The sequence below is a fragment of the Anticarsia gemmatalis genome, chromosome 14 (assembly GCF_050436995.1).
Source record: "Anticarsia gemmatalis isolate Benzon Research Colony breed Stoneville strain chromosome 14, ilAntGemm2 primary, whole genome shotgun sequence".
Taxonomy (NCBI): Eukaryota; Metazoa; Arthropoda; class Insecta; order Lepidoptera; family Erebidae; genus Anticarsia; species Anticarsia gemmatalis.
The window spans coordinates 3,549,905-3,576,167 of record NC_134758.1 but is presented as its reverse complement, the minus strand read 5'-3'; the positions used below and the strand labels follow the sequence as shown (position 1 = coordinate 3,576,167).

Below are 26,263 nucleotides of genomic sequence, written 5' to 3'. Positions count from 1 at the left end.
AGCCACCGATGAAGGTATAAGGTAGTATCTATCCTATTTTGAAAGTAAGTAAAGCAGTCTATACGTTTTTCGAGTGATATTAACTGATCTCAACAATAGTAAAGATCTAAAGCATATTAAAAATGGCAAGACTCTACATTTAAAAAAATACTGATAGCACAAGTAGAGTTTTTAGGGTTTTGTTTTTAAGTTTAGAATTGTTTAGTTCAGAAAATGGTAGATTAACATATGAACTTAATTACATTTTTACTACCCAAATCCCCACCAATTATTGGTTGATATGATTTCATACAATTATTTATATGATCATAACTCTATCTAATACAATAAGTCTAATGTCAAAAATATTATAATCGTATATGCATAATGCATACATATGCAACTAACACGAAGATGCTTTATGACCCCGTATCTCTACAATCTACTCTGTTTTTAAACGCGTTTTTAAATTCCAACTGTGAGTATTTTAGTTTAAAGATAAGCTAATCGCGTTTTTTCAAAGAAACCGTTTTATTTATGAAAGCTTATAAGTATTTTAATTAAGTGTAATTTACATACATTTTAAAATAAAAAGGTTGTTGTGTCATTAATAAAACTAAAAGTTACAGTTATTTAAATAATATCCTAGAAGCGCGATTTCATTTGACATATTTTAGAATTACTTGAAAACCAGGTAATCCAATATGGCTAGTGGATATTCGGGTGAAATTTTTCTCCTGGTATATTACGACAAAATTATTTTTAAAATACGCATACGCTAAAGTGATGCGTAATAGGGATACTTGCTCCATAAATGGACTAAGCATTAAAATATACGTAGCGCAAGAGTCGGGGTTTCCAAATAATACTGTACATTTATGTCATTTAAGACTGTTATTATTAAAGATTATGAAAATAGTAAATGTTTTCGAAGTCTTGCACCGTCTTTCTTATTTGTCTTTTAATTGAAAATAATACATAAGTATCAGCTCCCTACGACACAAGATAGTGCGACCACCTACTATCACAAGACACTGGTCAGTTTGTAAACGAAGCACAGAGCAAGTGCGAGGGTCCTGACCGATACAAATGACCGACATTCGTCTCAAGATCCTCTCCTGTTTCAATACGCATCTGTTACATGAACGTATCAAATGTTTTAAAACCTATGTTTTAACTTAAACTTGGAGTGCGACTGACAAATAATAAACGTTTGTAACTTGTAAGCCATGATTAGTTAAACAATTTTTTGTCACTTTTAATCAATTTTAAAACTGTATATTAGTAGATAAGACACTATAACTTGTCAAACCTTACACAAAGTTTGTAGGTAAGTAAGACAGTAAACGTGAAAAAAAAAATAATACTATTTTTTCTGCATCTTTTTTCCCAAATCCGCACTTGGCCAGCGTGGTGTATTCAAGGCCTAACCCCTCCCTCATTGCGGAAGCAGACCCTTGCCCACCAGTGGGACAGTAATGGGTTAAATTTATTTATTATTTTTTGTGTAAAGTGCTAAAAATATTTCTAAAAACACTAAAAATCATCACCATATTAAAAATAGCTACAGTGTATTTTGTATGTTACTCCAACACACATCCAAAACAAAGGTTAGATTAATAATAGGAAAGCGAGAAACATAGTTTATCTCAAAAATAATAGCTCATTCGTAATCTTAATAACAAATCTACGGTACAAATTATCTCACTGGCCCATTACAAATAATATTGAGATTCAATTAGAACCTATTTCTCTAATATTAATTGGAGTCGTCTGGAGCCAAGAAAACGAATAAAGACTATGCATTATTTACTAGAAACGACAAGCATAAGACCACAATTTAATAAAACAAATTCAACATACTTAAATAATACGAAAACACATCATTAGATATCACAAATTAATTAAATTAACTAGAGTAAAATTGACTATGGTTTTCGAGTAATTACTTCAAAAACAACACCCATTTTACACACACACATACTATTTTAAATTATTAAAGAAAAGTTTTTTTTAAAACAACCTGTAGATTACTTTCCAAGTATGGAAATGTTACCAGAAATCTCTTCCAGTATATACAGGTTGATGTTAAAAAAGATTAATACTGTTCATAATATCGCACAGTAAGATAAGCGCGGAGATACCGCAGGGGTGTGTCCGCGGGCGGAGTCGGATCTAACGTACAACGGCGCAGAGACATGAAATAAACAATAACCGTTTGTTTGTGATATACAAATATACAATCAATTTCATATTTGAATATGAGATTTAGTGAAGTTATGTTTTGGACATAGTAAACTTTATCATAAAGATTTTTTCATAATCCATGCAACTTTATCTACAGTCTTACAGTTGCTCTTATGTTTGCCTATGCCAATTCTTTACTCACATTATTTGAGAAAAGAATAAAGTGCTAAAGATACTGGTATTTTCTTATATTCTTACCGGTATATCTGAAGAGAGAGGTACGTGCCTACCTCATAATTGTAAAGTGTAAAGAAAAGATAATAAATTTTTTTATTTGTTTTCAAGATTGAACAAAGTGACGTCATCGTACCGTGAGAGGTGTGAAAGACTATCAAATCTAACCCCAAGTATATGTTGTCTAAATACTGCCTTTTGTCGAACGACCACTAATCTAGTGCTCTATAGTAGAGCTTTAAGATAAGTGTATGTTTCTAGTACAACAATAAATAAACAAATAAGTGAACTTAACAAAATGTTAAATTATTTATCATTTTAACAACTAGTTATCATAACACGATCTTATATCCACATATAATATTAATAAAGCTCGAGGCAACAAACAGAGCAGCACAATATTTAATATTTTCATTTGATTCAACAGTTCGTGACTCACACAAAAGTATCGTAGCAATTTATCTAATATGTCAAAACTAACTAATTTATAGGCGTTAATACCAACATTCGTGGTTCTACATGACATTTTTAGGTGTTAAGATTTCAAAATGGCGGATAGAGGGCGCGGCGTTCGTAACCGCAAAACCTAAGATAATTCACGTTTGCAATACGCCGAGGTCTAAAGAGCATAGGCAGAGTTGGAAAGAAGCGCAGAGTCGTCACGATCGTACAACCACTCAATTTCTAAAACAAAGCCGCGTCTATACATTATTGTATTAGCCGCTACCGTTACATGCAACGAGACATCCGGCCCCTACTACCGGTTATTCGATAAAATAATCTTTAGCCAATAAAATATCTTCCACAGCATACGACGGTGGACATCGATGAGACCAAATAATTTCACTAAAATAGTTACAGCATCTTTTTTGACTCACACCTAAACGCTCTGACATTAGAAAAAAAAATCATGTGATGAAGACTCTTTCAAGAATCAATGCTTAAAAAACATTAATATTATTTTTAAGCATCTTTTTCGTGTTAAGTTTTTACATTAGACCCTTTTGCTTATCTAGTCAACCGTACAGTTAAAATAACACCAAACACTTCAGACATTCTCGAACAGAAATGATCATCTAATCTTATCTCATTCTCTCAACACATAGTAAGGGCGGCAAAGGCGCAAGAAATAGAAACCCCAGCTTATAAAGACATGTTCGATTTAAAATTCACTCCTACAGCAAAAAATAGGTCTTGGGATGCGCGGGCGCATTATGCAGGCGTGCCTCACGACTGCAACTGAATGTTGCACAGAATGTGAGGCGGGACAAACGTACTACGTGAACGATAGTGCTATAGACCTGATAGAATTGTGTTCGGGAAAAAAACGCTTGTTGTCTTGTTTCGTGAGGGTTTTGTCGAGTGTTTAGTTTTAAGATTTGTTGCTGCAGCGCTTTAGCATAGTGTGGAGGGTCATTGAAAGAGTTTGGAACAGAGAGTCGATGTAAAGATTTAACGTTTTATAAATTAAGTCAATTACATAATATTTACCTCCGTTTGCTTACATACTTACATTATTATCATATTCCATTGTAAGAGTACTATAGTGTTCAAGCATATAATATGTGCAAGTAAAAAGTACTTATTTTAAAGTAACTTACCGGTAAAGCATCACGCAGCTCGGTTTAACCTGAAACAATTAAAACTTGCTCAATTACATACACCAAACTACCATACCTGTACACAGGCAATAACAAAATATAAACGACAATATACGCAGCCATCCTGGAAGCAATCTCCCAACTAATCTCTATGCAAATACCTTACAACAATCACACGACTTCATTAAATCCATGATCGCCGAAGACAAAATTCAATACCAAATCGCAAGTGTGTACCCGGAATTTGTCTACATAAAATTATAATCCATCCATAAACTGTGATGACAAATTATAAGGCCAATATACATGCATTTCAGATTAAACAGCTCTAAATTACTATCGTAAAAACAGCTATTAAAACTATAGAAACAGAGACTCGACGCAGGCGCATCCCTGACATAAAACTGGCGATATTTGTTACCATCATAAAGTATTTTATAAGTCAACAGCGAACAAGAAACTAGGCAACAGTTAAGTGGAAGCATTTCTGAGGATCATCTTCTTATTTACGTGTTTGTTGAGACTTGAATTTATTGCCTTATTTAAAAATTTATGTTATTAACGTGCTTTATTATAATTTACTGCGAACAAGGTAACTAAATTGAGAATCAATTTGACAAGAGACACGTACCGATAGTGTAACATTTTATAACATAATCCGCCTTAAAGCGAATTAGATGACCATATTTTACTTGTCACGTACCGTGCGCGGACAACCTGAATAGAGGTATGTCATTTTAGCGGTTTAATTGCATGGAAAAAACGACATTCCGATAGCTTACGGCGAAGCAATCTAACCATAAATAATGGTTGTGTAATAGAGCAATAAACTATGAATATTATGTATCGCACAAGGTGCATATATGCGCACGCGCTGCTTGCGGATGCAATTTAATCAATCGTTAGCGATGCCTCGCAAATAAACAAGAATGTTATTGATGATGGATGTAAGTATGTATGTCAGCAGCATCGATATCTTAAGACCTAATTTGTTGATGTATGAATGGAGATAACTGACTCATTTGACATCATATCGTAAATTGTCGATGATATCACACGAACTGGCGTTATTGTGTAAGAGATGCAAGTGTATTCAATGTGTCGATTGATAAATCATAAGTCGATGAAATATAACAGCGTGCTGGTGCCGGTAGCTAACCGAAAGCACCGTTACTTGGTTGAAGTACCCGAGGGCAGACGTAATATTCATTTTCTATTTATTTATTTTATTCAGACGCTTTGCTACCGCGCACCACGCTCTCACGACTCAATCTAATAAATAGTACTGGTATTACTGGAAAAGATATTCAGTAATAAGATATCCAGTAGCGCAATATACGCCTATGGTAGAGTGAACGATAATAGGAAATTATTGACCTGGCAACGCTTATAAAGAAGGGAAAATGCGAACTTCAGCGGCTAGAGGCGTCGCTAAAAACTAAGTGGATACGATAAATAAGAATTACACGGAGCTGCAGATTTAATTTAAAGGCTTAAAGGTGAGTTAGTGCGACATTCAACGCGGAGGATCTATTTGTGTAACAAATTCCACTTAAATCAGTGTACAACACGACTAGAAAGTGTTCCAATGTAACGACAGGCTGTCACGCCACCTCAGCACCGAGACAATGTGGCCAGTGCAACACAATCGAGTATTAATTTAGGAGAAGCCAGCGGCACGGTCACGCAGCCGAGTACCGTTCCTACCCGCGGCTATACTCCCCACAATTTCAGAAACGACTGAATTATCTCTCCTATTTGGAACAGTAGTGGTGTCTGTCAGTAGGACAAATAGATTTAAATGTATACACATCTACTTCAAAACATAATTACGTGCGTTCCACATTCTGATGAGGATAAAATTACATCGTAATATAAGCACCTTGATGTTTTCTTATTATGCTAATAGGAGCAACAACTTTCTTAGAATTACAGAGAGCTCGGCTCACCTCGAAGTATCACTTTTGCGCAAAATTTAAATTGCATCGTCTACAAATTTGCATCTGCTTCTAACGACATACATCGCTGCGGCGACGCCTCTCACGTAGCCTCAGGCTTATAAACAAAATTAACGTCTACCTTGAGAACCTTTCAAAATGGTGGACTGATTAAGGTCTAAAATTTTGTTAAATAAACGTGTATAGAAGGGTCGCGGAATGTGAACATACATAGCATTGTCTTAGCACATTATTACTGGATCATAAACGCGTCGCGTTCCCGCCTGCTTTATGGTCAGAGCGGGACTCACGATGGCAATTTCATAGGACATTTACCGGTGAAAGCCCGGGACGATTTGTAGGGCTTAGGGCGATAACTAAGTGGCCGCCCGCTGCCAGTAAAAACCGTGATGTGTCGCTAAAACAATTTGCAGTAACGCGAAATCTTAACTCAATCGCCTAGAACACGAAGCTTAAATTAAAATGTATTTCAAAGGTATTCAATTCTCTTATCCTTTTTTATTCAAAGTCAAAATTCAATCTGGAGACATGGGGATTTTTGAAAAATCCTCGGGTTCCATATTAACGTATATTCTTTTTTCTACTGGTACTGGTAAATAAGATTTCGATTTAGTATAGGGATACCTACCGAACCCTTATAAACGATAGATCTAAAACTAACAATCATACATCTTAACTCAATTAAGAGCACAACATTTATCAAATAAGTTCATGTTTTAATAATCAGATGAAGCTCACCGCCTATTGAGTTGGTTGTTTGAAATCCCTACAATTATTTTGTGCTTAGCACCGAATGTAATCAATCAAGTTTGTATGTTAATATTAATACTTATTGCATTATTCTGATTACAAATCTAAATGGCTACCACGAACAATTTTCGAGTAGGATTTACGAACGCTATTTACATATCCTTTCTAGGCACCATTATTTCAAGTTTAAAGGGAAGGATATCGAATCAATTTGCATAATTAACATAAGAATTCCTAAAACTAACTTTGTATGTAAAACAGTGTCATTGAAAATGCAGGTGCATGTGTTTTTGTTGATTTCTGACACAATACAAGTCTTTAGACGGAACGTAAAAAAACTAAATGGTTAAAACAAAACGTTAATACGAATGTGCATATAAAATAGCCGGAGGGCTGTAAGGTACACCGTGCATTAATAAAAACAAACACGGCCGTGTGTATCGGGTGGATCTAAACAATCCCACAATGCAAACTGAAGGGGCCGAATTACTGCACAAATTCGCTGCAAGCAAGGCTCGCATCCACCGTACTATAATTACGGTCTATCAATGCGGTACTGGTTTATTGAAAGCCTGGTTGAGGGGCGGGGGATATTAAGATGATGGCCGGCTTGTAATTTGATGGATTAAGGAACACACCCGCGGGCCTAACAACGTGTAATGACGGTCGCCTAAAAACATCTTGATCGCGATGTATGGAGGCTGATACAATGTGTACAGTATCCGTATCTAACATGAGGAATGCTGGCTGTAGACATTCATGATAAAATATTTGAGGTATGTGTGCTAAGGAACAACTTTTTGTTTCCTTTTTGATAGTGTTAAAACTCAATTTAGCATTAAGTCTTCAATATCTTTGAAATGGAGCACGAAGAAGGAATTCCTATTTACTTAGTCCGAGTTTAGTTTGAACAAAAATTCATATCAACGAAAGAATGTCAAATTGAAACATGTTTGACATCGAATTCCATAAAATATAGAGTGGATAATAGAACCTGTCTATAATACCATAATCCCTCAATAAAAAACAATCATAAAAAATAAATCGACCCGACTTCAAAACGATCCCGATGGACATTAAAAACTAAATTCATATAAACTGTGCAATAACAGTAAAACTAAGGAAATGTGCATAAGAAACTAATGGCAAAGTTTTATTATACAAATGCATATGCACATTGGCGATGTCAATTAAATATAGTATTCGAAGTTTTACTGCCTCTACCTGTGACGTTTGTGGGCAATAATCAAAATTATTTATTTTATATTCCTTTAGATTTGAACGTTAATACAATCGTTGGAACGAAACGTACGTTTGTTGGTTTGAAACTTTTATGAATGTAGTGCTTAGCGCATCTTTTTTTATTTGAGGACTGGAGAACCAATATTTTAAGTACCTATCTTATTGCTTTTCTCGTAATATTGGAAAAAAATTGTTTAATGATATATCGCGAAAATATAAAGCCAAAAATCCTTTCGACTTTGACTATAAAGCAAAAAAAGTCGTTAAAAACACAACTACTTTTCCTATATCCTCACTATAATAAAAAAAAAGTTATGCAACATCAGAAATGCCCGAAATTCCTTAAAAGCAATCCATTTCTGTATAATACCAGAAAGCTTATTCTTATTATTCCGACCATAAATAATCTACCAATCTATACGATTTTATGAGTTGTGAAACCTGTACAAAATTGACAATGTTATTGCAATAGGTCGGTTTGTGGTTTAGATGACAGTCGAGCATGATCTGCGTCGTGGAGGCGTGCCGACCCGGCCCACGGCTGACTCGGGGACAAGCAGAAGTGTCTGTGAGAAATGGACACATAATTGTTTGGAAATTATACCCCATTCATATCGCTTTAGTAGATCAAACTTCAATGTATATAGAACAACTTCCGTTACTGAGTAACAGACTGACAGACTGATGGACAACGCATAGCCGGAACTACAGATCGAAGAAAGATGAAATTTGGTATGAAAATTCCTTAGAAAGTGTTAAGGAGCACCAAGAGAGGATTTTTGGGTATTTCCCCAGAAGCGGGTAAAATTCCACATAGGCCAAGCTGCAAGCGGGCAGTAGTCTTTAAACCAAAAAAACAATGTGATAGTTAACCTTGTCTGTAACACCTAAACACAATGTCAAAAGTTCTCGAAGATTCTTAGCTTTAATTGTACAAAGATTTCAAGATAATCTAAATAGTAATCCGTGTAAAACACATGTATAAATCTATAATTCCTTAAGTTATCAGAGTTGCAAGTATATCTAACGCGTCCTCGCAGTACAAACATTAAAATCCAAGCGTCTCGCCAACATCGGCCGATAAATCACCAATGACGTTGTGTAGCGATTAAAATCCGTGTCGTCTGCGCACAACGTTTAAACAGGCGTGCAACTCGTGAGAACACGCCGTATAAAACGGTAAGCAAACATTCCTCGGACACTTTGAAAATTTCAATGCTTTTAATCTTAAACAAAATTGAAATGGCAGGAGATTGAGATTTCTATGCAATACTTTATAGGTTACTGGCAACATAAATTATTATTTATTTCTTGTTTCGAAAATGCATTGTTGAAATTCCTTCTGTAATACTTTTCCTTTCTAGAATGAAATCTGTTCATACGGTTGTTTTCAACTTTAAATATTTTTGCGGAGTATTTGGCGTCGATAATAGCATCTAATCTCGTGTTGGAATCATTTCAGGCCAGTTCACTTTCCCCGCTGCATGCCGACGCGCACCTCAATTGATTTTCCACTGGTAATGCTTTGCTTATAAACTGCGGCATAGACGTGGGGACATGGCTTGTCGACATCCGTTTGAGATCTTAATGGAGAGAGTCCCGTGGAGAGCTACTGCTCACGACTATCGGGAATTCGATTCTAATGTCAACACACTCTGTGTTTGGTGCCCGGACTAAGAGTTCAACAACTTTCAACAACCTGATGAACATCAATGTTTAATGTAACGGCAGTTTCTTTCAGTCTACACTTTGCTTTGCCATGTATGCTTAGGACAGCTTTCAGTACTCTGTGTGGAAATGTACGTGAATGTGGACAAAAAGTACGTAAAGCCTTTCAAACGAGAACTTCAGTGTAGTAACGTTAATCATTTAACTTGTAAGATCTTTTATTGATGTGTGTTATTTTAAATAGAGCTTATAACAGCTTTATATCAGGAACTAGGCTTTGTAATGATAAAAAAACAATTCTACCTTAAAATTATAATTTGAACAAAACATTTATTACACAATCAACACATATTTATAGTGGAATAAACAAAACACACCTTAAAAAGTTTCAACAACCACAATAAAGAAAATATACGTACCTACATAATCATTACGAACATAGAGCTTACACAAATAACGTGATCGCTCATAAACATGCAAAGACCAGGCAAATCCACGTCAAGTTATATTTATAATGGCATCTTCATTGAATTATTGGGCATAAATCTACTAATATCAATTGAGCATACGACGCAAGCGGTAAATGTCAACGAATAGAAAACCGTTTACCGTTACACTAATTGTACATTTGCTATATGGTTATAATTCACGAACCATAAATGGCAATGATATCTATATATTAATACGTGAAGCAAAAACTTTGGACCCCATTTTACGAAAATCGTGCGGGCGCAAAAGTTTGAAAATTTGGCACACTTACAGTTTATTTGTAGGAGGAGTGCAGAACGCTAATATTTTTTAATAATAATGCTTATAAAGTACATTAAATCAATAAATAAAACATTACACACACTACTAGCATTTGACATTTTTCTATATACATAGAGCACTGACATAAACATAAGAGTACCGTCTTTTATGTTTACTGAGGTCTTACTGAATGTCATAAATTTTGTCAATATTAAATAACTTATAATTGAAATTCATTATAGTCGAATTTCGACTGCTGGGCGACCACTAGTTACTATCACGGTCGGTTCAAATACAGCCTATTTCGTTTTATGGAGTTTTAATGAGTGAACGCATAAGGAGAAACAACGTGAACGAACAACAACCCAATTCGCCATAAAGAGATGTTGATGTAAGTACTTCCTATTAAGAGCTATTAAGTAAAACTTTGCTTTTCATCTACCGAAAACCTTTTAAGTAAGGTTTACCGGTTGTCTCATTATTCGAAGCCATTGTGCCTTCTAGGTTTAGCTTAGACTAGCCTCAATGGATGGAAGATGGGCCGTAGCGATACCTTAATTGACGAGAGCTTGAGTTCCCGAAACCTTAGAGCGCTGCATAATAATGGTGCATAATCCCTTATCGAGGGTCGGCTCTTAAGGGTATGTTGTTGTTTTACGTAAGTTTTAGGCAATTTTATTTACAGTTCGTTTAAAACTTATTAAGCTTAATTAATTAAGAAGCTTACTTGTTTAAATTGTGTGTTTTACTTGTTTCGTAGTTATTATATTTGATTGACAACATCTTCTCAGCCAGACCAAATTGTACCCAAAAGATATTTGTTTAACTATCACTTTATAATTTTACTATCCATATTAGGCTTCAGAGCCCTAAAAAATATTTTTATTTTTTTACCATTTTTACATTTCGTTCTATAGATTTCGCTACCATAACTAATTATTTTTTACAGGAAATCTTTACCAAACATGTTCTTATCGTTATTTATACAATATTATTAATATGGTAGCAATATATTTTCTTTCAAGGAGAAGACCAACTCAAGAAGGATATTTCCACAAAAACAAAACATTTTGAACACACAGAACTGACCCTTAACCGTTAGAGAGGCGCACAGTTAATAGCGGCGAGCACAATACGTTAATTAAATCGTCTACTACGAGCCGAGTCGCGGCGTGCATCTAGCTAACTGGCACACACGACTACTATACAATATACGTACCACTTGCACGTCGCTTTTGGCATTTTCCAAAGTTTTTCTCACAGGTTCACGTTCCAATCCATTATCTGGATGACTTTTATGTTGATTGTTGGGAGACGACACATTAATCAGCTAGGAAGTATTAAAGTCGGATCGGACCTGGAAATGTGTTGGGGTTGTCCCCAATACTAGATAATAGATAGTCCAAGTCTCAGGAATATCAAAGTTAAGCAGAGTTCCGATCCAAAAAATATATATATTACGGTCTTTACATAATTTCGGGTACCCCCGGGAGAGAGATGAAATAAACTAACTAATGAAAAAATACATTGACATGTAAATTTTCATGATTCTAGGACTGACTTGCATGACGTAGCTAATTAATTATTTGACGTCTAAATGGAAAGGACCTACGATTACAGTACTGCACTTCTTCATCAAATCATAAACATAAACAAACAACTTCCGCATACAAAATCTACCGTTACAAATAAAACAATTCACACTAGCTAATTAGTAAGTATTATCTATCAATCAACGTTCGAGGTAAACAAGCTGGGAGCAAGCGCCGCGTCCCTATAGGGCACGAGAACGACTACCGCGCATGCGCGAGATTACCCGCCTTTATCTTACAGCCCTTAATTGGAAACTTTTAATGTCAAACTGTTTGCACATCGTGTACATTTTAACGGTACTTTTGTACCGTATACGGATTTAAATTGTTTGTTGATTTTGTGTTTGATCGATTGGAATATACGATAAAATTAAGAATAGAGCTATTGTGATCAACTTGCAACTACGGGCAGAGTAGTCTGCGCCGAAAAGTCAAGCATTTAAAAAAGTAATCTAGCTTTTCATCAGTTTTCAATATGTAGATTTGCATAGATCGAAAATCATTATTTTGTAATTGTCTATCAATGTGCCAAATATAATTTACTATGACTGCATGTATGATTTAAAAGTGTCTGACGTCTGTCTTACATACATGTTGTCTAATATAATATTTACCAAAACTACAAAACTTGGAAAACATTACACACATTTTCAGGTAAAAATTAGACCGAAATCAGCCAAAGACAAACGCCTTTTCCACAAATAATGGATCTACACCTTGTACAGGTGGCATTTGCTCAAACTCTAACTAGAAAGAAAGTACCGTAAAGAAAAAATCTGCTTATTAGCGAATGATATTCAATTAATTGCCATCAATCACAGTTTTACAGTAATGGGACATTCTCATATCTACATATTCATTGGACATAAGCTCTGTATAATCTCATGTATATAATTGCATCGTAAACAATGCGCGATCCCATCGCCTTCTAAACTTTGACTGTTCGAGACGATTGTTCTTTATAATTGCTTACTTTAGCTCTAAACAGTAATTGAATACTAATGTACAGTCAGGCGCGCTACACACATATTCGTTTCGGCATCAAGTCGGTTTTGTTGTTCGATAAAAATTGCCGAACTGAGTATGTGTGTAGCAAGCCTCGAAAGCAAAAATACGCACCCACTGTCATATTCTCAATTGTACTTTTTTGTATCAAAATATAAATTTTATCATTACTGTTCCACTGCTGGGCAAGGGTCTTTTCTCGAATGAGTGTGGGGTTAGGCCTCGAGTCCACCACGCTAGCCAAGAACGAGTTGGGGACTTTGCATGCTCTCAAAAAATTATAATACATTGACTGTAAAATTAATATAATATACAGTAGTAATTTTACTTTCAAGAATAATAATGCTACTGAAAAAGTGACAACATTTAGTACATATGTTAGCTTCTGACTGTACAATCGGATTGATAGACACATGTTTCATACAGGCTTTTTTTATAATAGCACTAAGTTTCGTTTTCTATTGTCATTGCTAAGAAAAGCTTTTACGAATGACCGATCATTGCTTTTCAACGTCTACAGTTATAAAACCTACTAAAATATTAGCCGTATGATTGAGTTGTTCCACTTATGCTTACTATGTGTAGTTTTAAGGTGGCGACATTTTTTTTTCATTATCCTCCGTACCATATTATTATGGCTGGAATGGGTAAACGTAACGTCGGAAAAGCTATTTACAGCGCCATTTTCTACCACCATCGCGATCGACTATCAACAACCAGCTGCCTATTGAGAAATTTAGTATGAAAATCTGATCAGCGCCCCTAGCGGGCGTTGCAGGAACATTTTTTCCGGTATCAAATAAATGAAGTTTCAAACGTCAAACTCTCGATACTCAATAGTAGTAGATGAGCCCGAAAATCTGGATCAAAAAAATAAAACACACAAACTACGCCACAAGCATTCATAGTGTTACAACTGTAGCAAATATTTGCATTAAAATCCACATAACAGATTATGTTATCAAGACAATAAAACGTAATGATCTCTTAGCAATGCAAATACAAGATCGCAAACAACAATTGTGATTTGAACTCGCTATTAGAACGCAACTCAACACAATCAACTAACTATTAAGTGATCTGTTTGAACCTTTATAAGTGCGAGTAATTAGAACGTTCGTGGAAATATCAAATCTGTTGCATGTGATATCTATCAGTATATTTCTTATGTTTACTTTATATCTGTAGATAAAAAAACTGGTTTTCGGAACGTAATTCTGTGACTAAAGTGGATTTCTCGAAGTGTATTGACAGCAACATTTCGGCTGATAAGTCTCATGTTTGACTTCCAATTGCGGTACAATTTATCTGGATTATAGTTAAAAATTCTGTGTGTTCCTCATATAAAGTAGCTGTTTCTAACAGGCCTATTTCCATCATCCAAGCCTTTCTTCCAACAAAGTTGGAGTCGGCTTCCAGTCCCATCGGATGCAGCTAAATACCAGTATTTTACATGGAGCGACTGCCTATCGGACCTCCACAGCCCAGTTGCCTGGGTTATACCACGATACCCTTAGGTAAGATTGATTTTTAGCTTTCAAGCTTCTAACTACTGGTAGAAACTGTCAAATATCTTTGAAAACGACAGATAGGGCCCACAATTTAACGTGCCTTCCGAAACACGAAGGAACTCAATATCAGAATATGGTCACCCCACCACAGACCAAACGCGCCTAAATAAGCCTACGCGGTACTGATGTTTTAAATTCAAAATTTTGTGTTTAGTTATCGTTGTTGGTCTATACAAAACACTAGGATGAAGATTGCAAATAGCAAAATCTAGCACCTGAATCTAAACTAATCTTAAAACAAATAATTTATATTTAAAAAATCCATTTCTCTGAACCATTTACGAAAATGTAATTAGCAGTAGTCGTTCAGCCTCTATTACTGCTCCTTAATATTCAATATATTTTTCTATTAAAATACGAACAGGAGACACCACTATAAAAGCTAATAAGCAATAAATATTGAAATAAAGTTACATTTAATAGTACAGGAAAATTTTCTACTCTCATAAAATGGATCGCGAGATGTGTAATTATGTAAATACGTTGCTATTTACTTGCGTAACACATAACTAACATAGGGGAAGAACCAAGTAAATTGACACTATTATTTTTTATGTTTTGCTTCTGAAAACTTATGAATAATTAAACGTTTAGATTGCGGTCGCTATAAAATTAATATTTGCTGCTAATTAGTAGGCTCGATTGGCTCATAGAAGTCAGTGATCACCAACCTAAGGTTCGGAACAGTAATAATAGTCTGTGAAAACTCTTTAGCACCACAACTTGCAAGCCAAAATATTTAGTCCTAGATTCAATAACAGTTACAGCAAAGTTCTTCCAAATTTATGTTTGTCAAAAATTCATAAAAGGATTCTTAGCCCCAGACCCGACTCCTGTTTATGCCATACTCATAATTTCAATTACTTAATTAATTTCTCAATTAATACTACCACACACCTATCCCGTTTACAACAGCAATACGTCCATTAGTGAGATAAAGCAAATTACACTCAAGAATTTCTCACTAGTAAAACAATATACCTTTGCATTCTACCTATTAGCGTTTAACAGCGAGAATTTCACTAGTGTCATGCTCCTTCAAAGCCATTAAAAGCAGTTAAAATAGATCGTAGGCTTTCACTCTTGTCGCCACTATAAAAATCTCATGCAATTTCAAGATCGTAAGTTCCCGACAAGCATTTTACACCTCTCCTAAACATAAGGTCCTAAACAGGCGATAAACATGAAGCAATCGGATCTGTTTTTATGGCCGTTTAAACTATAGTTTTAAGTGTTCATAGCAAATTGGCTGCGACGACGGTGAGCCAACTACCGAGTCTGTGTTCTTACTTTGTGTCGTATAGTTACAAGTTCGTATCTAGATTATATTGATGCTGTATTTTAAACAGCTTACAATATTACGTGGATGCACGGAAGCAATTTGTTGTAGGTAACTTTAGAATTAGGTACATATTGTTGTAGTACTAAAATAGGTTTTTAAAACCGTTCCTTCTATGCATGTAAATAGATGTTAGAACGGTAATGGCTTTTTTCATCAAAATAAAAAATTTCAAACTATGACATTATCTATAGCTTATTAATAAAAACACAATGTAAGAAATAGCGAAAGACGAAATAATAACAGACATGTTTTTATAACAGCAAGGTTAAAATACTGAACATCCCCACATTATAATGATCCATGCCAAACGAGCGAATTCCGTCAATTCACTCCCAAAAAGTTACCATTATAAAAATAAATCATATTTTTAACATAAAAAGTTCTACGAAATTACTTATTCCCGTAAGAACTGACGTCAACATAAGCAATCCAAAATACATTTAATGTGAATGGCCAGTACGATAAATAGACATTGATACTAATAAGATGTATAATGTAGGTTAAAGCAGGGAAAGCGCAGGTGTAACGAAAAAAGAATGAGGAACCTCAGACTGGCATAATGCCAGAATGTCTGAGGTAAAAAAAAATTACATTTGTTCTATACAGAATAGTGTTTGAATAGTTTTAGGCCAGTGACAGATGTATGGAAAAATTAAAAAAATATCTATACCCAACCATGCATAGTTGGAAAAATAAATAATTTTGACATTTAGATTTTATGACCCATGAAGAGTGGTCAGGAGCTATGTAAACTTATATACTAACAGTATTAAGAAAGTCTTATTTTTCCTCTGTTACAAAAAAGCAGATAGATTTAAGAGATATTAGCTCCCTACCACACTTTGGAACAGAATTTTAAGGCCATTCAGTTAAAAATATGGTCAGTCCTAGTAGACGCAAGAATTAAATTAATTATTCCAATTAATTAACTAATTATTCCAATTAAAGACTAACTCTATACCAAAAATAGAAGTTATTAAAATATTGACTGGTGTGCTTTTCATTCAGTTCTTTCTTTTGAATTTACAAAAGACTATGGCACATAAAAAGCTACCAATCCGACTATGTCAATAGTCTGGCACAAGCCTAAAATTTTATGAAAATATTTGAAAGTATTTTGAACTGACTATTAGCTTCAATGATAACAGACATTTTGTTTTTAATTATCATAAGTGAACTTGGCCTATTTTACTTTCACAAAAGAAAATAAAAGTTATTAGATATAGCTCAGGTATTCTTGTTCTTCAAAAACTTGTAAGTGTTGTTATTTTGAACCAAATATACAGATAACTTTTAAGATACAAATAACTTTTTTCCCACCAATTTTAAATGAGTGAGTTTTTTTAATTAGTTTGTAGTAGAGGAATATTATTATTAAAATTAAGTAAATTTTTGACAGCAATAACTACCCTGTGTATTGTTATATTATTTTGTGTACACCTACTTAGATATTTTTTTTCTCTTTGTATTATAAAGATACAAGCGTTTTTGTTGCTCACTAGTCTGTCTTAAGATCTATATGATTGGAGGATATTTCATTCAAGGGTGGGTTGGTTGAGTGACCTTTTGCTGAAGACACTGACTTTTTGAAAAGTTAATATTTTTTTCTATAGGGAGCGGAAAGAGAGCTTTAAATTGATGTTTTTTAAAAGATTATCTTTACGTTAGTATAGTCGACTGCAGAAAAATCAAACAGATTTAATTCACGAAACTAGTTTATTTTGCAAAGTCAGATAAAAGTAGCGAAAAGGTTATGACTCGCAAAGAAAAACGATCTCATTACATATTAATGTTTATTAGGAACATTTTTTTCGCCCCTGTGAATAAATATTGCTGATATTTCTATTTTTTCTAACACATGGACCGATTTTAGCAGTATGTGTCGAAATCAAAACAATGACCTAACCTTCAAATTTTCATTACATGCAGAGTAATAGGGAATAACTTACCAGACATGACGCAGATTTGTAAAGTTTAGTTCATAACAATATTAATAAGCTCAATAAATTATCTATCACAGAAAATTTGAATTTATATTTTTTTTATTTTCAAAACAATCTTGACACATCACAACAAACAGTTGACTTCCATATTTAATTTTTCTTGTCTATTCCTTAAACGTAATAGCGCTGTCTCGTTTTCTCTTATAACATTTAACGTAAGAGAAAAGGAGAAGTATATTTTTAAAAAGGGCATAGATGTACAAAGTTAACTGTCATAGTGATGTGCGCTAGATAACAGATGTGATTTTGCTATTTCTCGTGTCAAAAATAGCATTAAATTGAAGATGGTCTTAAATAAGCACCTATTTTTAAATATCGGTTAATTTAAATGCAATGCAGCCCATAAATTTGCATACCGTATCGTTATCTTAATGCAGTTTGATATACAGTTTCTCTAATGTAACAGTGCAAATTTGATATTTTGCCAAAACAAGAACTAGTTTTGTTATTCGTCGTTATCTAGCTTTCACTAAAGAACTCTTAATGTTTTTAGTAATGTTCAAACGCATGTTTTACAATTAGGTAGGTATTAGGATTATACATAGGTACCTACTTTAACAATCAATATTATCTACCAACAATGATAATTCAAGTAGGTATTTGAATAGATCTAGTAAATATGATGATCTTTGACTTAAGTTATATACCTAATTCCTACTTTTTTAAGGTCGTTGAGATTTAATTTCTTCAAAACTTTGTATCGTAGGGTGCTCCCACACAGCACCCTATTTATTTTATTTAACGTTAGAAACTGACTTATAACATGTGTTTTTAAACAAATTTGTTTTAAAATTTTATCAAAATTGTTTTATTATTGTGTAACACAATGTTGTATAACTTTATACTTACATGAAATTTGATATATACGTAGGTAGCTGAAGAATCAGAATAACACAAAGGCTGTATTATTATTTTATCCCGGAATTCCCGAGGGATGGGAAGGGTTTCCACGCGGACGAAGTCGTGGGCGGCCTCTTGTATTGAATATATCGAAGGTCAAAAACATAACACAAAGACATCATTAGGTTACATTAAAGAATAGAAATACAATAATCAGTCACAAGTAAAAGGGCTACAAAAGGAACATGTCTTTGATATAGGTAGGTACGCATATGACGCAGAAGAACGTAACATAGAACATTAGAACCAGATACAATGTAACTATGACGGACATATCACATACCTCATCCTACCTGCTTCCGTTGTGTACTATATTTGTAGGTTAATAGGTCACAGCGGATACAAGCGGACGCTATTAAAATGCATTTATATATATAATACGCGCCTGGACTAGCTAGATCCGATTATAAATCGAAAGACGACACCTGTAGCTACACTTAGATACTACTTCTGTAATCTACAGTTCCTTTTGTAGTGGTTAGTGAAATGCACTCCTAGTTTTACATACCAGGTCGTTGATCGTAACATTTCCGTCACAAATTGATTTTTGTGTGCAGTAGCACGAAAATAACCTCCCGGGTGTCGCTGCGTACGCGCCGCCAGTTTATACACCACCGCCGTACGCCCAACCCGTTCCGCCCTATGCCAGAAATACACCTCATATTACGAGTATCATATCTATTACCCCGTTATCTAGGGGTGTTTATAGTGGTCAAGTGATTATGAAATTAATAATTAAAAGTGGTGAACACGTGAAATTCGAATGGTACAAGTGATTGGATTAAGTCCAAGTGTATTGTGTTGTGAACAAGGGCCTGCCCTTTGAGTTTGGTAATTTCCATTTCTGTTTTATATGCAAATGTCACTAACCCCGTACAGTCAGTTACCAAAGTGTTAAGATTCCACATTCCTTTAATACTTGAGACTCTAGAACTCAATTAAGCCCTTATATCTAATGGAACACTGTATTTTATGATTGTATTATTATACTATCTACATGGTCTAATAGATCTGCGTACAATACAAGGTTAATAATACCACACACAAAAGATTATTCAGTCAAAGAATATAAATACTAGCAGGTGCTTTTAAAATAATGTAACTATAAGAAACAGTCTGAGGAAAATAAATGATAACCAGACGTACTTACCTACCTACTTATGTAAATTTTCTCCTTCGTTCTTCCCATACGGTACTAAAGCTCTTTTAACTTAGCCGATTTACGTATAGTACACCGATATGTACCTAAACTACCTAGATAACTCCTTAAACCATAGTTCAACTCAGAATGTTAATTACCAACGAATCTGTAGACTACCCAGAGGTATTCAGGCATCTTTCGTCAGTCCCACTTCCCTTTCATTAGAACTATCTCTGGGTAATTTTTGCGAAGCATTTCACAATTACTACTTAATAGTTAAATCACATTCACATACTTACTATTGTAACTTTTTCCCTAATCGGCTTCGCCATTTAAATTAACTTTGTTCACATTAGAAAATCAAATATCTTTTACTGTAGCTTTGCCAAAAAAAAGGATAACGACTTTGAATTTCATCGAAATACGAGCGAATTGATATTGAAATCAGTTTTCGTGTCAGTCACCCCAGACACCGACAGATGAAGTATTCACTCAGCTGAGATTGTTTACAAAACATTTTCAATACAATCTTCGTTTTCAATATCCATACTATATTTACCTACATACAATACATAGGAGGCGGCTTTTACAGTTTTTAATTGATAAAATAATGGTGAATGTTAGAAATAAGTACCTATCAGATTTATGTTCTTTGAACTTTGTAAGCTTACCGATATTAATCAAAACTGTTCCCTGTTCAATCAACAATCATTGATGACAAAACGAGCCATTACTTTTGTACCTATGTATTTCCATATACAGTACTTGAACAACCTTTTAGGCCTATGTCATCGTCCTGCTAGATAGAACCCTTCCTCATCGTCTCTATTTATCTCGCTCTACTGTTGCATCTGGTTCATTTCTTATAGGCAGTGTTATAGTGGTTTTAACAAGAGTAGATCAACATTAAACATCAAGTAGTTCTAAGAAACTACAATTTTAAAACCATGTGAAAAGTCAGCCAATTTAAAAAAAAAAGAGTATTTAGTTTTTAACAATATAAATAAAAACCTCAAGTGCGTATCGCGATTATTGAAACACCAAAACATACGTATTATTTTCATAGGGGGCAATGAGTAAAGTGGTATTGCAGATTTCCAAGTCTCAAACTTCCGTTCGCAGTTTTTCATAACTAACTCTTTGAACACAATAGTTTTTAGTTATGGTCCACACAATCAAAATTTATTACCTATATAATTTCGAATCAAAGTCGATTTATAACCAACGTTTGAGCGTTAAAATCAAAAATTAGCTTCACTAAACCAAAGCTTTGTACACAAAACATCAATCGAAACATGAACCAAAAACGTAAAATAATATGATTCAAAACATTAATCAATTCTATTCGGGAATAATCACTTAAATCAATATCTGTATCTCCTGCGAAATACGTTCGGAAAGATTAGTTACCTCTGTTTTGTATCATGTGCGAAACATAAAACAGACGTTAAAAGCACATCTAGATATACTTTTTGAATATTTATAACTTGACCTAGGCTTGAAATGCAATCAATTCAATCACTAGAAAACCCATAATAGGAAACTAGGAAGCTAAAGACCCCCACAAATTTATCAGTCCCGAGTCCCACACAATGCACGAAACTAGCCCGCAACCCTCCACATTTCAAGCCCAAAAACATTTTTCTCCGTCTTAAATATCCCAAGATAAACCAAAATCCGGAACCTTCAAATGAATGTTATGAATGATACTGAACCGAAAACTTTGAGACAATTTATTGGTCTGATTAAATGTACTTCACACTTTACTTTTTTTGTTATGTACCTATGACACAATAATATAGCATGTAAGCATGTACTATTACATGTAATATAACTGTGACTTAATCATGTTCTTAGATACAAAGAGTACCCTTTTAACTGTGGTATTTTACTGAGATTAAACATAATCGTTCTTCATCATCGTTAAAATAATTCCCTAAACATTTGTTACTCGTCAGTCATTAACAAAAGATCAAACATTTATGTAACAGAGCGTGCATACCAGTTGTATCATTTTCCCCTCGTTATGGAGTGAAAACACATGCTTCACTTTGTTATTACAATACTTGTTGTAGCAACAGGATAAAAAATAATCCCGTTTAGTATCCCTATACGTAATCATATTTGAAGATTTTTGTGGAAGTTTAACTGTGTCAAATTGCCTGTTACCTGCCTGTATTTTTGTTGCTAGCACACACAAAAATCGTCGATCGTGATAATATATCTAACTGGTTCAATTATTTCGAATGAGACTGTTGGGACTAAAGTTTAATACGTTCAAACAAACAAAAAGAAAGACTCTTCGGCTCGGTTTAGAATAGTATTGTTATCTTGCCTCCATCAATTAAATGAAGCTCTAGACTTAACCCAAATTAATAAAACCACAAGTAGTCTTAGTTTAAAATGATTGCCAAATCAAACCCATGCATTGTGTTCGATGGTTCGTATAAGACAATAATGTTCATTACATCATAAAACATATTGGGATGAGACGGCAAGTGAAGTCACAACATGACGTCAAGCCCGTCTGGATCTGGAGTAGACATCAGGCCCTGGCGATCATCCAAGAGCATTCACTCAACGAATTCGTGAGAAATTAGGACGGACCGAAGCGCCTATTCGACCTGCCGTGAACAACTGAACCCACTATTTAAAAAAACCCTTTAAATTAAATATAATTCATGGCTTATTTTTATTTTCAGATCAGAAAATAATGTACTGTTTGAAGCAACCAAGATGAATAATGGTTCGAGGAGGGCCCTGACCGGCTCTATACATAAAATAAGAGAATTTGAATTGGAAAAAGTAAGATTCATCACTTGTATCAGTTTTTATTAGATACATAAAAACGTCATCACTTTATTTTAAACTGCTTTTTATTTATAGGTGTGCCTAGTAGAAGAATTTGACATTCTACAAATTGTTGGAGAAGGATGGTTTGGAAAAATATTATTAGTGGAACACAGGGCTTCAGACACAGAGATTGTGCTGAAAGCTTTACCAAAGCCTTACGTTTCCATTAGAGACTTTTATAGAGAATTTCATTATGGTTTACATTTAAGCGCCCATAGAAATATAGTAACTACATTCGATGTAGCATTTGAGACTGCTGGATTCTACGTATTCTGTCAAGAGTATGCTCCTCTAGGTACGACAGTTCATAATATAATTATTATGTTAAACGACCGTCAAAACTTCACCTACAATAACATATAAATAATCCATCTGGGAAATCATAATTTAATACAGAGTAATACAGTTCGGCTTAGTCCGGTTCACACACACTTTGAGTTGGACTGTAGCCAAAACACGTCGTGATTTGAATGAATATTAAATCTAGCACATTTCCAGTGCCAGCCCTCATTAATATCGGGTTTGTTCTAAAAACTAAATATGGATTATTTTAATACTAATACACTCATTGTAAAATCATGCACGAATTCTAATCTCTCTGTATTCAAATGATTTTATCATTGCGTATGTTGTTTATTTCGCTTTTGGCTCGACACTGACATGAGTGTTGCATTTCAGGTGACTTGACATCGAATATGCTAGACACGGGTATAGGTGAAATTCATACCAAGAGGGTAGCCAAACAATTGTCTGCTGCATTAGAGCACCTTCACCAAAGAGACCTGGTCCATAGAGATGTTAAACTGGACAACATCCTCATATTTAAATCCGATTTCTCAAGGATAAAGCTTTGCGATTTCGGAGAGACAAGAAAAGTTCAATCTGTAGTACGAAGACGAAATGAATGGTTACCTTATTCACCACCTGAGGTGCTAAAATTATCCATGGATAGTAGTTACAAGTAAGAAAATATTAATATAAACATCTGCTTATAATCAGGCCTGCTATAACTCAATATGAATTAATATTATGTTACATCACCCATGAGAAAATCATCTAGCTAAAAGTGTTAAATTCTAGCTAAATTACTTTACTATGAAATCAATCATAACACGATGATCGTAAATGATTTACGAAGCATAAATGTAACGAGCGTCATTTTAATTAATGTGTGTTTATATCTTTACTTTCAGAGCATTAATTACCCATGATATTTGGCAGTTTGGTATAGTTATTTTCATTTGCCTGACTGGATGTTTGCCTTGGCAAAAAGCTGCTTTCGATGACCCCAGATACTCGAGGTAAGATCACAAATTAAAATATTTAAGAACTTTATTAATTTGCTAGTAAAACATTGCTTTACAAACATATTTATTATATTTCAGTTACTTTAATTGGTACAGCAGCTCAAATCCTCTAAAAAGACAACCAAAATTATGGAAAATGGTTTCTTCGAGAGCACAAAAAATGTTCAAAAAGTTTATAGAACCCAGAGAAGAAAAGAGAGCGACGACTTTCCTTGAACTGTCACGATATGTAGATGACCGATGGTTAGCTAAAGGATATACAGATAGAGTTGGTAAGTATCTTGCTGCTTCAAGAAACTTATAATAATCTCCAAAGGTGATACAAAATCACCCTTAACTAAACTTTATGAGTGATTTCTTACTGATGATACTCTCTCTTTTCAGCTGGCGAAGACATAGACGAGCTTTGTCCATCAATGTATAGTTTCCATAGTGACCCCAATGAAAAGAATATACTACTAAAACACTTCCGAGACAACGGAATTGAAACAACCGTCGACCGACAGGCAAAGAAACAAAGAATTCGAGACTGGATACAAAATAGTGTTATTGAAGAAGTTGATGAAGAGGTTAATAGCATTCACAGCCATTCACATATATATTAAAAAAACCTTCCTTGCCCTGACTTTATATATTAATTATGTTTGTTTTTTGTTCAGGAGGAAATCGACACATACGAAGATAGTGATGAAGAACTAGAGCATAGAACAAGAGATCATCCAATAGATGAAAGTCATAGAGTTACTCTTCGTTACGACACCGAAAAACATATCAATCCAAGAACCGGCGAAATTATCGACGGCGTCAAACACACTATACCTGATAAAAACCCACTATCTTATGACGTACAAAATTTAGAACCCGTCGCGCCCGTTAATGTTGTAAGAAGATACGGTGTTAAGGAAGAAGGCTCCTCCCATAGCTCTACTAAAGACAGCGCTTATGGGTCGATGGAAGTCAAAGTAACCGCACCGGTAAGATCGAATCATAAAAACGATCATAAATCTGTTACATCAGTAGACAGTGTTCAGAATAATTCACCCAGTAGATCTTTGAGCACCGTATCAATAAATCAAAATAGGTCACCGTTGACGTCGCACGCGCAGAGATTCCAAAGGAGTGAAGAGGTGTACTCAAAAGAACTGGAGAGTATGAAAGGAAGCACATCCACATTGCATTCATTAGCCAACTCATCTAGATCAAATAGTCTTCAAGTAACGCGGAACAATTCTATTGAAAGTTGTTCGATCACGAGCACACAGACTCCACCGAAACCTGAAAACCAAAATTCTTCGAGACCAAACAATCCCGTAGTTACACAAAATGGATTTAGTCCCGGTTCCAAAAAAGTTCAATCTGGGAACCAAGGTTACGTTTCCATGAAAAGCACGCCATATGATAAAGTAAGCGTACGGAGCGACAGAGGTTCTATTCCAGACAATTCTTCGTATAAAAATCAAACGCCCGACAGTCCATACACTTCTATGTTGAACATAGTCCAGGGTCAAATGAAAATAAATCCTCACGGGACTGAAACCAACAAAAATACCGTAAATTTTTCCGTTTCCCCTGTTAATCGTAAAAAATAAACTAGGTATAATTGCTCAAGTAACTTTATTGGTTTAAGCCTGTCCAAATTATTCGTATACATATGTGTCCACATTTCAATTAGATATGGAGTACTCGGATAAAAAAATCGCAACACGAATCCATTTTAACATAGGTAATGTACATTGAAATAAAACGCCTATTTCGTATAGTTTCCATCCATCTGTTTTATTTGTTTAGTTCACTTTACACGCATGGGATGTTATTCCATAATGTTAAAAAATGTCTTAGATTTAGTAAATAGCTGTTTCCCTAAGTTTATTTCATGTACGCAGCATTGGAATATGCATTTTCTATATTATCTTATGAATCATTTTTTAAAGTATTTTTTTTTCTTCGGGATGCTTACTTCGGTCTCTCTCCACGATAACTTCTATGACTGGCGTAACCAGGGTCTACGTGGTATGCAAGATAGTCTGTATTACACCGATTTTAGAAGTCCCAGTGTCTACAGAGAGCAGCTGACATACACAAGCAGTGACGATGATTATGATGAAATTGTTTACAGAACGTATTATAAATAAAATTTTTAATTATATACTTTTTATGTAAAGATTTTTTTTGCCTTTACG

The 26,263-nt window shown here is 34.5% G+C and overlaps 2 protein-coding genes across 3 annotated transcripts in view; one reads left to right on the top strand and one right to left on the bottom strand.

Moving 5' to 3' along the window:
- Ntan1 (N-terminal amidohydrolase 1) overlaps positions 1-17,976 on the bottom strand; it is an 81,533-nt gene extending 63,557 nt beyond the window's left edge. Inside the window, exons 1-2 of the mRNA XM_076122413.1 lie at positions 17,829-17,976; positions 4,002-4,030 (exon numbers count right to left, since the gene is read on the bottom strand). The gene's annotated coding sequence lies outside the window, so the exon portion shown is untranslated. The remainder of the gene's footprint in view (positions 1-4,001; positions 4,031-17,828) is intronic.
- A 1,395-nt stretch (positions 17,977-19,371) lies between these two features.
- LOC142978118 (serine/threonine-protein kinase SBK1-like) lies at positions 19,372-26,217 on the top strand. Of its 2 annotated transcripts, XM_076122410.1 has the most exons (9): positions 19,372-19,613; positions 22,626-22,728; positions 22,810-23,071; positions 23,455-23,737; positions 23,970-24,077; positions 24,162-24,355; positions 24,468-24,652; positions 24,743-25,057; positions 26,084-26,217. In XM_076122410.1, the coding sequence occupies exons 2-9, from the start codon at positions 22,660-22,662 to the stop codon at positions 26,213-26,215; spliced, it is 1,548 nt and encodes a 515-aa protein (XP_075978525.1). In that variant the 5' UTR covers positions 19,372-19,613; positions 22,626-22,659; the 3' UTR covers positions 26,216-26,217. The 2 variants fall into 2 exon arrangements, with proteins under 2 accessions (XP_075978525.1, XP_075978524.1); XM_076122409.1 differs by having other exon boundaries at positions 19,373-19,613; positions 24,743-26,217.
- Positions 26,218-26,263: the final 46 nt, after the last annotated feature.

Bases quoted from the DNA above. Each gene is read 5' to 3' on its own strand.
- LOC142978118 (XM_076122409.1), top strand. From the start codon at position 22,660: ATGAATAATGGTTCGAGGAGGGCCCTGACCGGCTCTATACATAAAATA. The intron at 22,729-22,809 runs GTAAGATTCATC...TTTTATTTATAG, and splicing joins GAGAATTTGAATTGGAAAAA to GTGTGCCTAGTAGAAGAATT. The intron at 23,072-23,454 runs GTACGACAGTTC...GTTGCATTTCAG, and splicing joins TCAAGAGTATGCTCCTCTAG to GTGACTTGACATCGAATATG.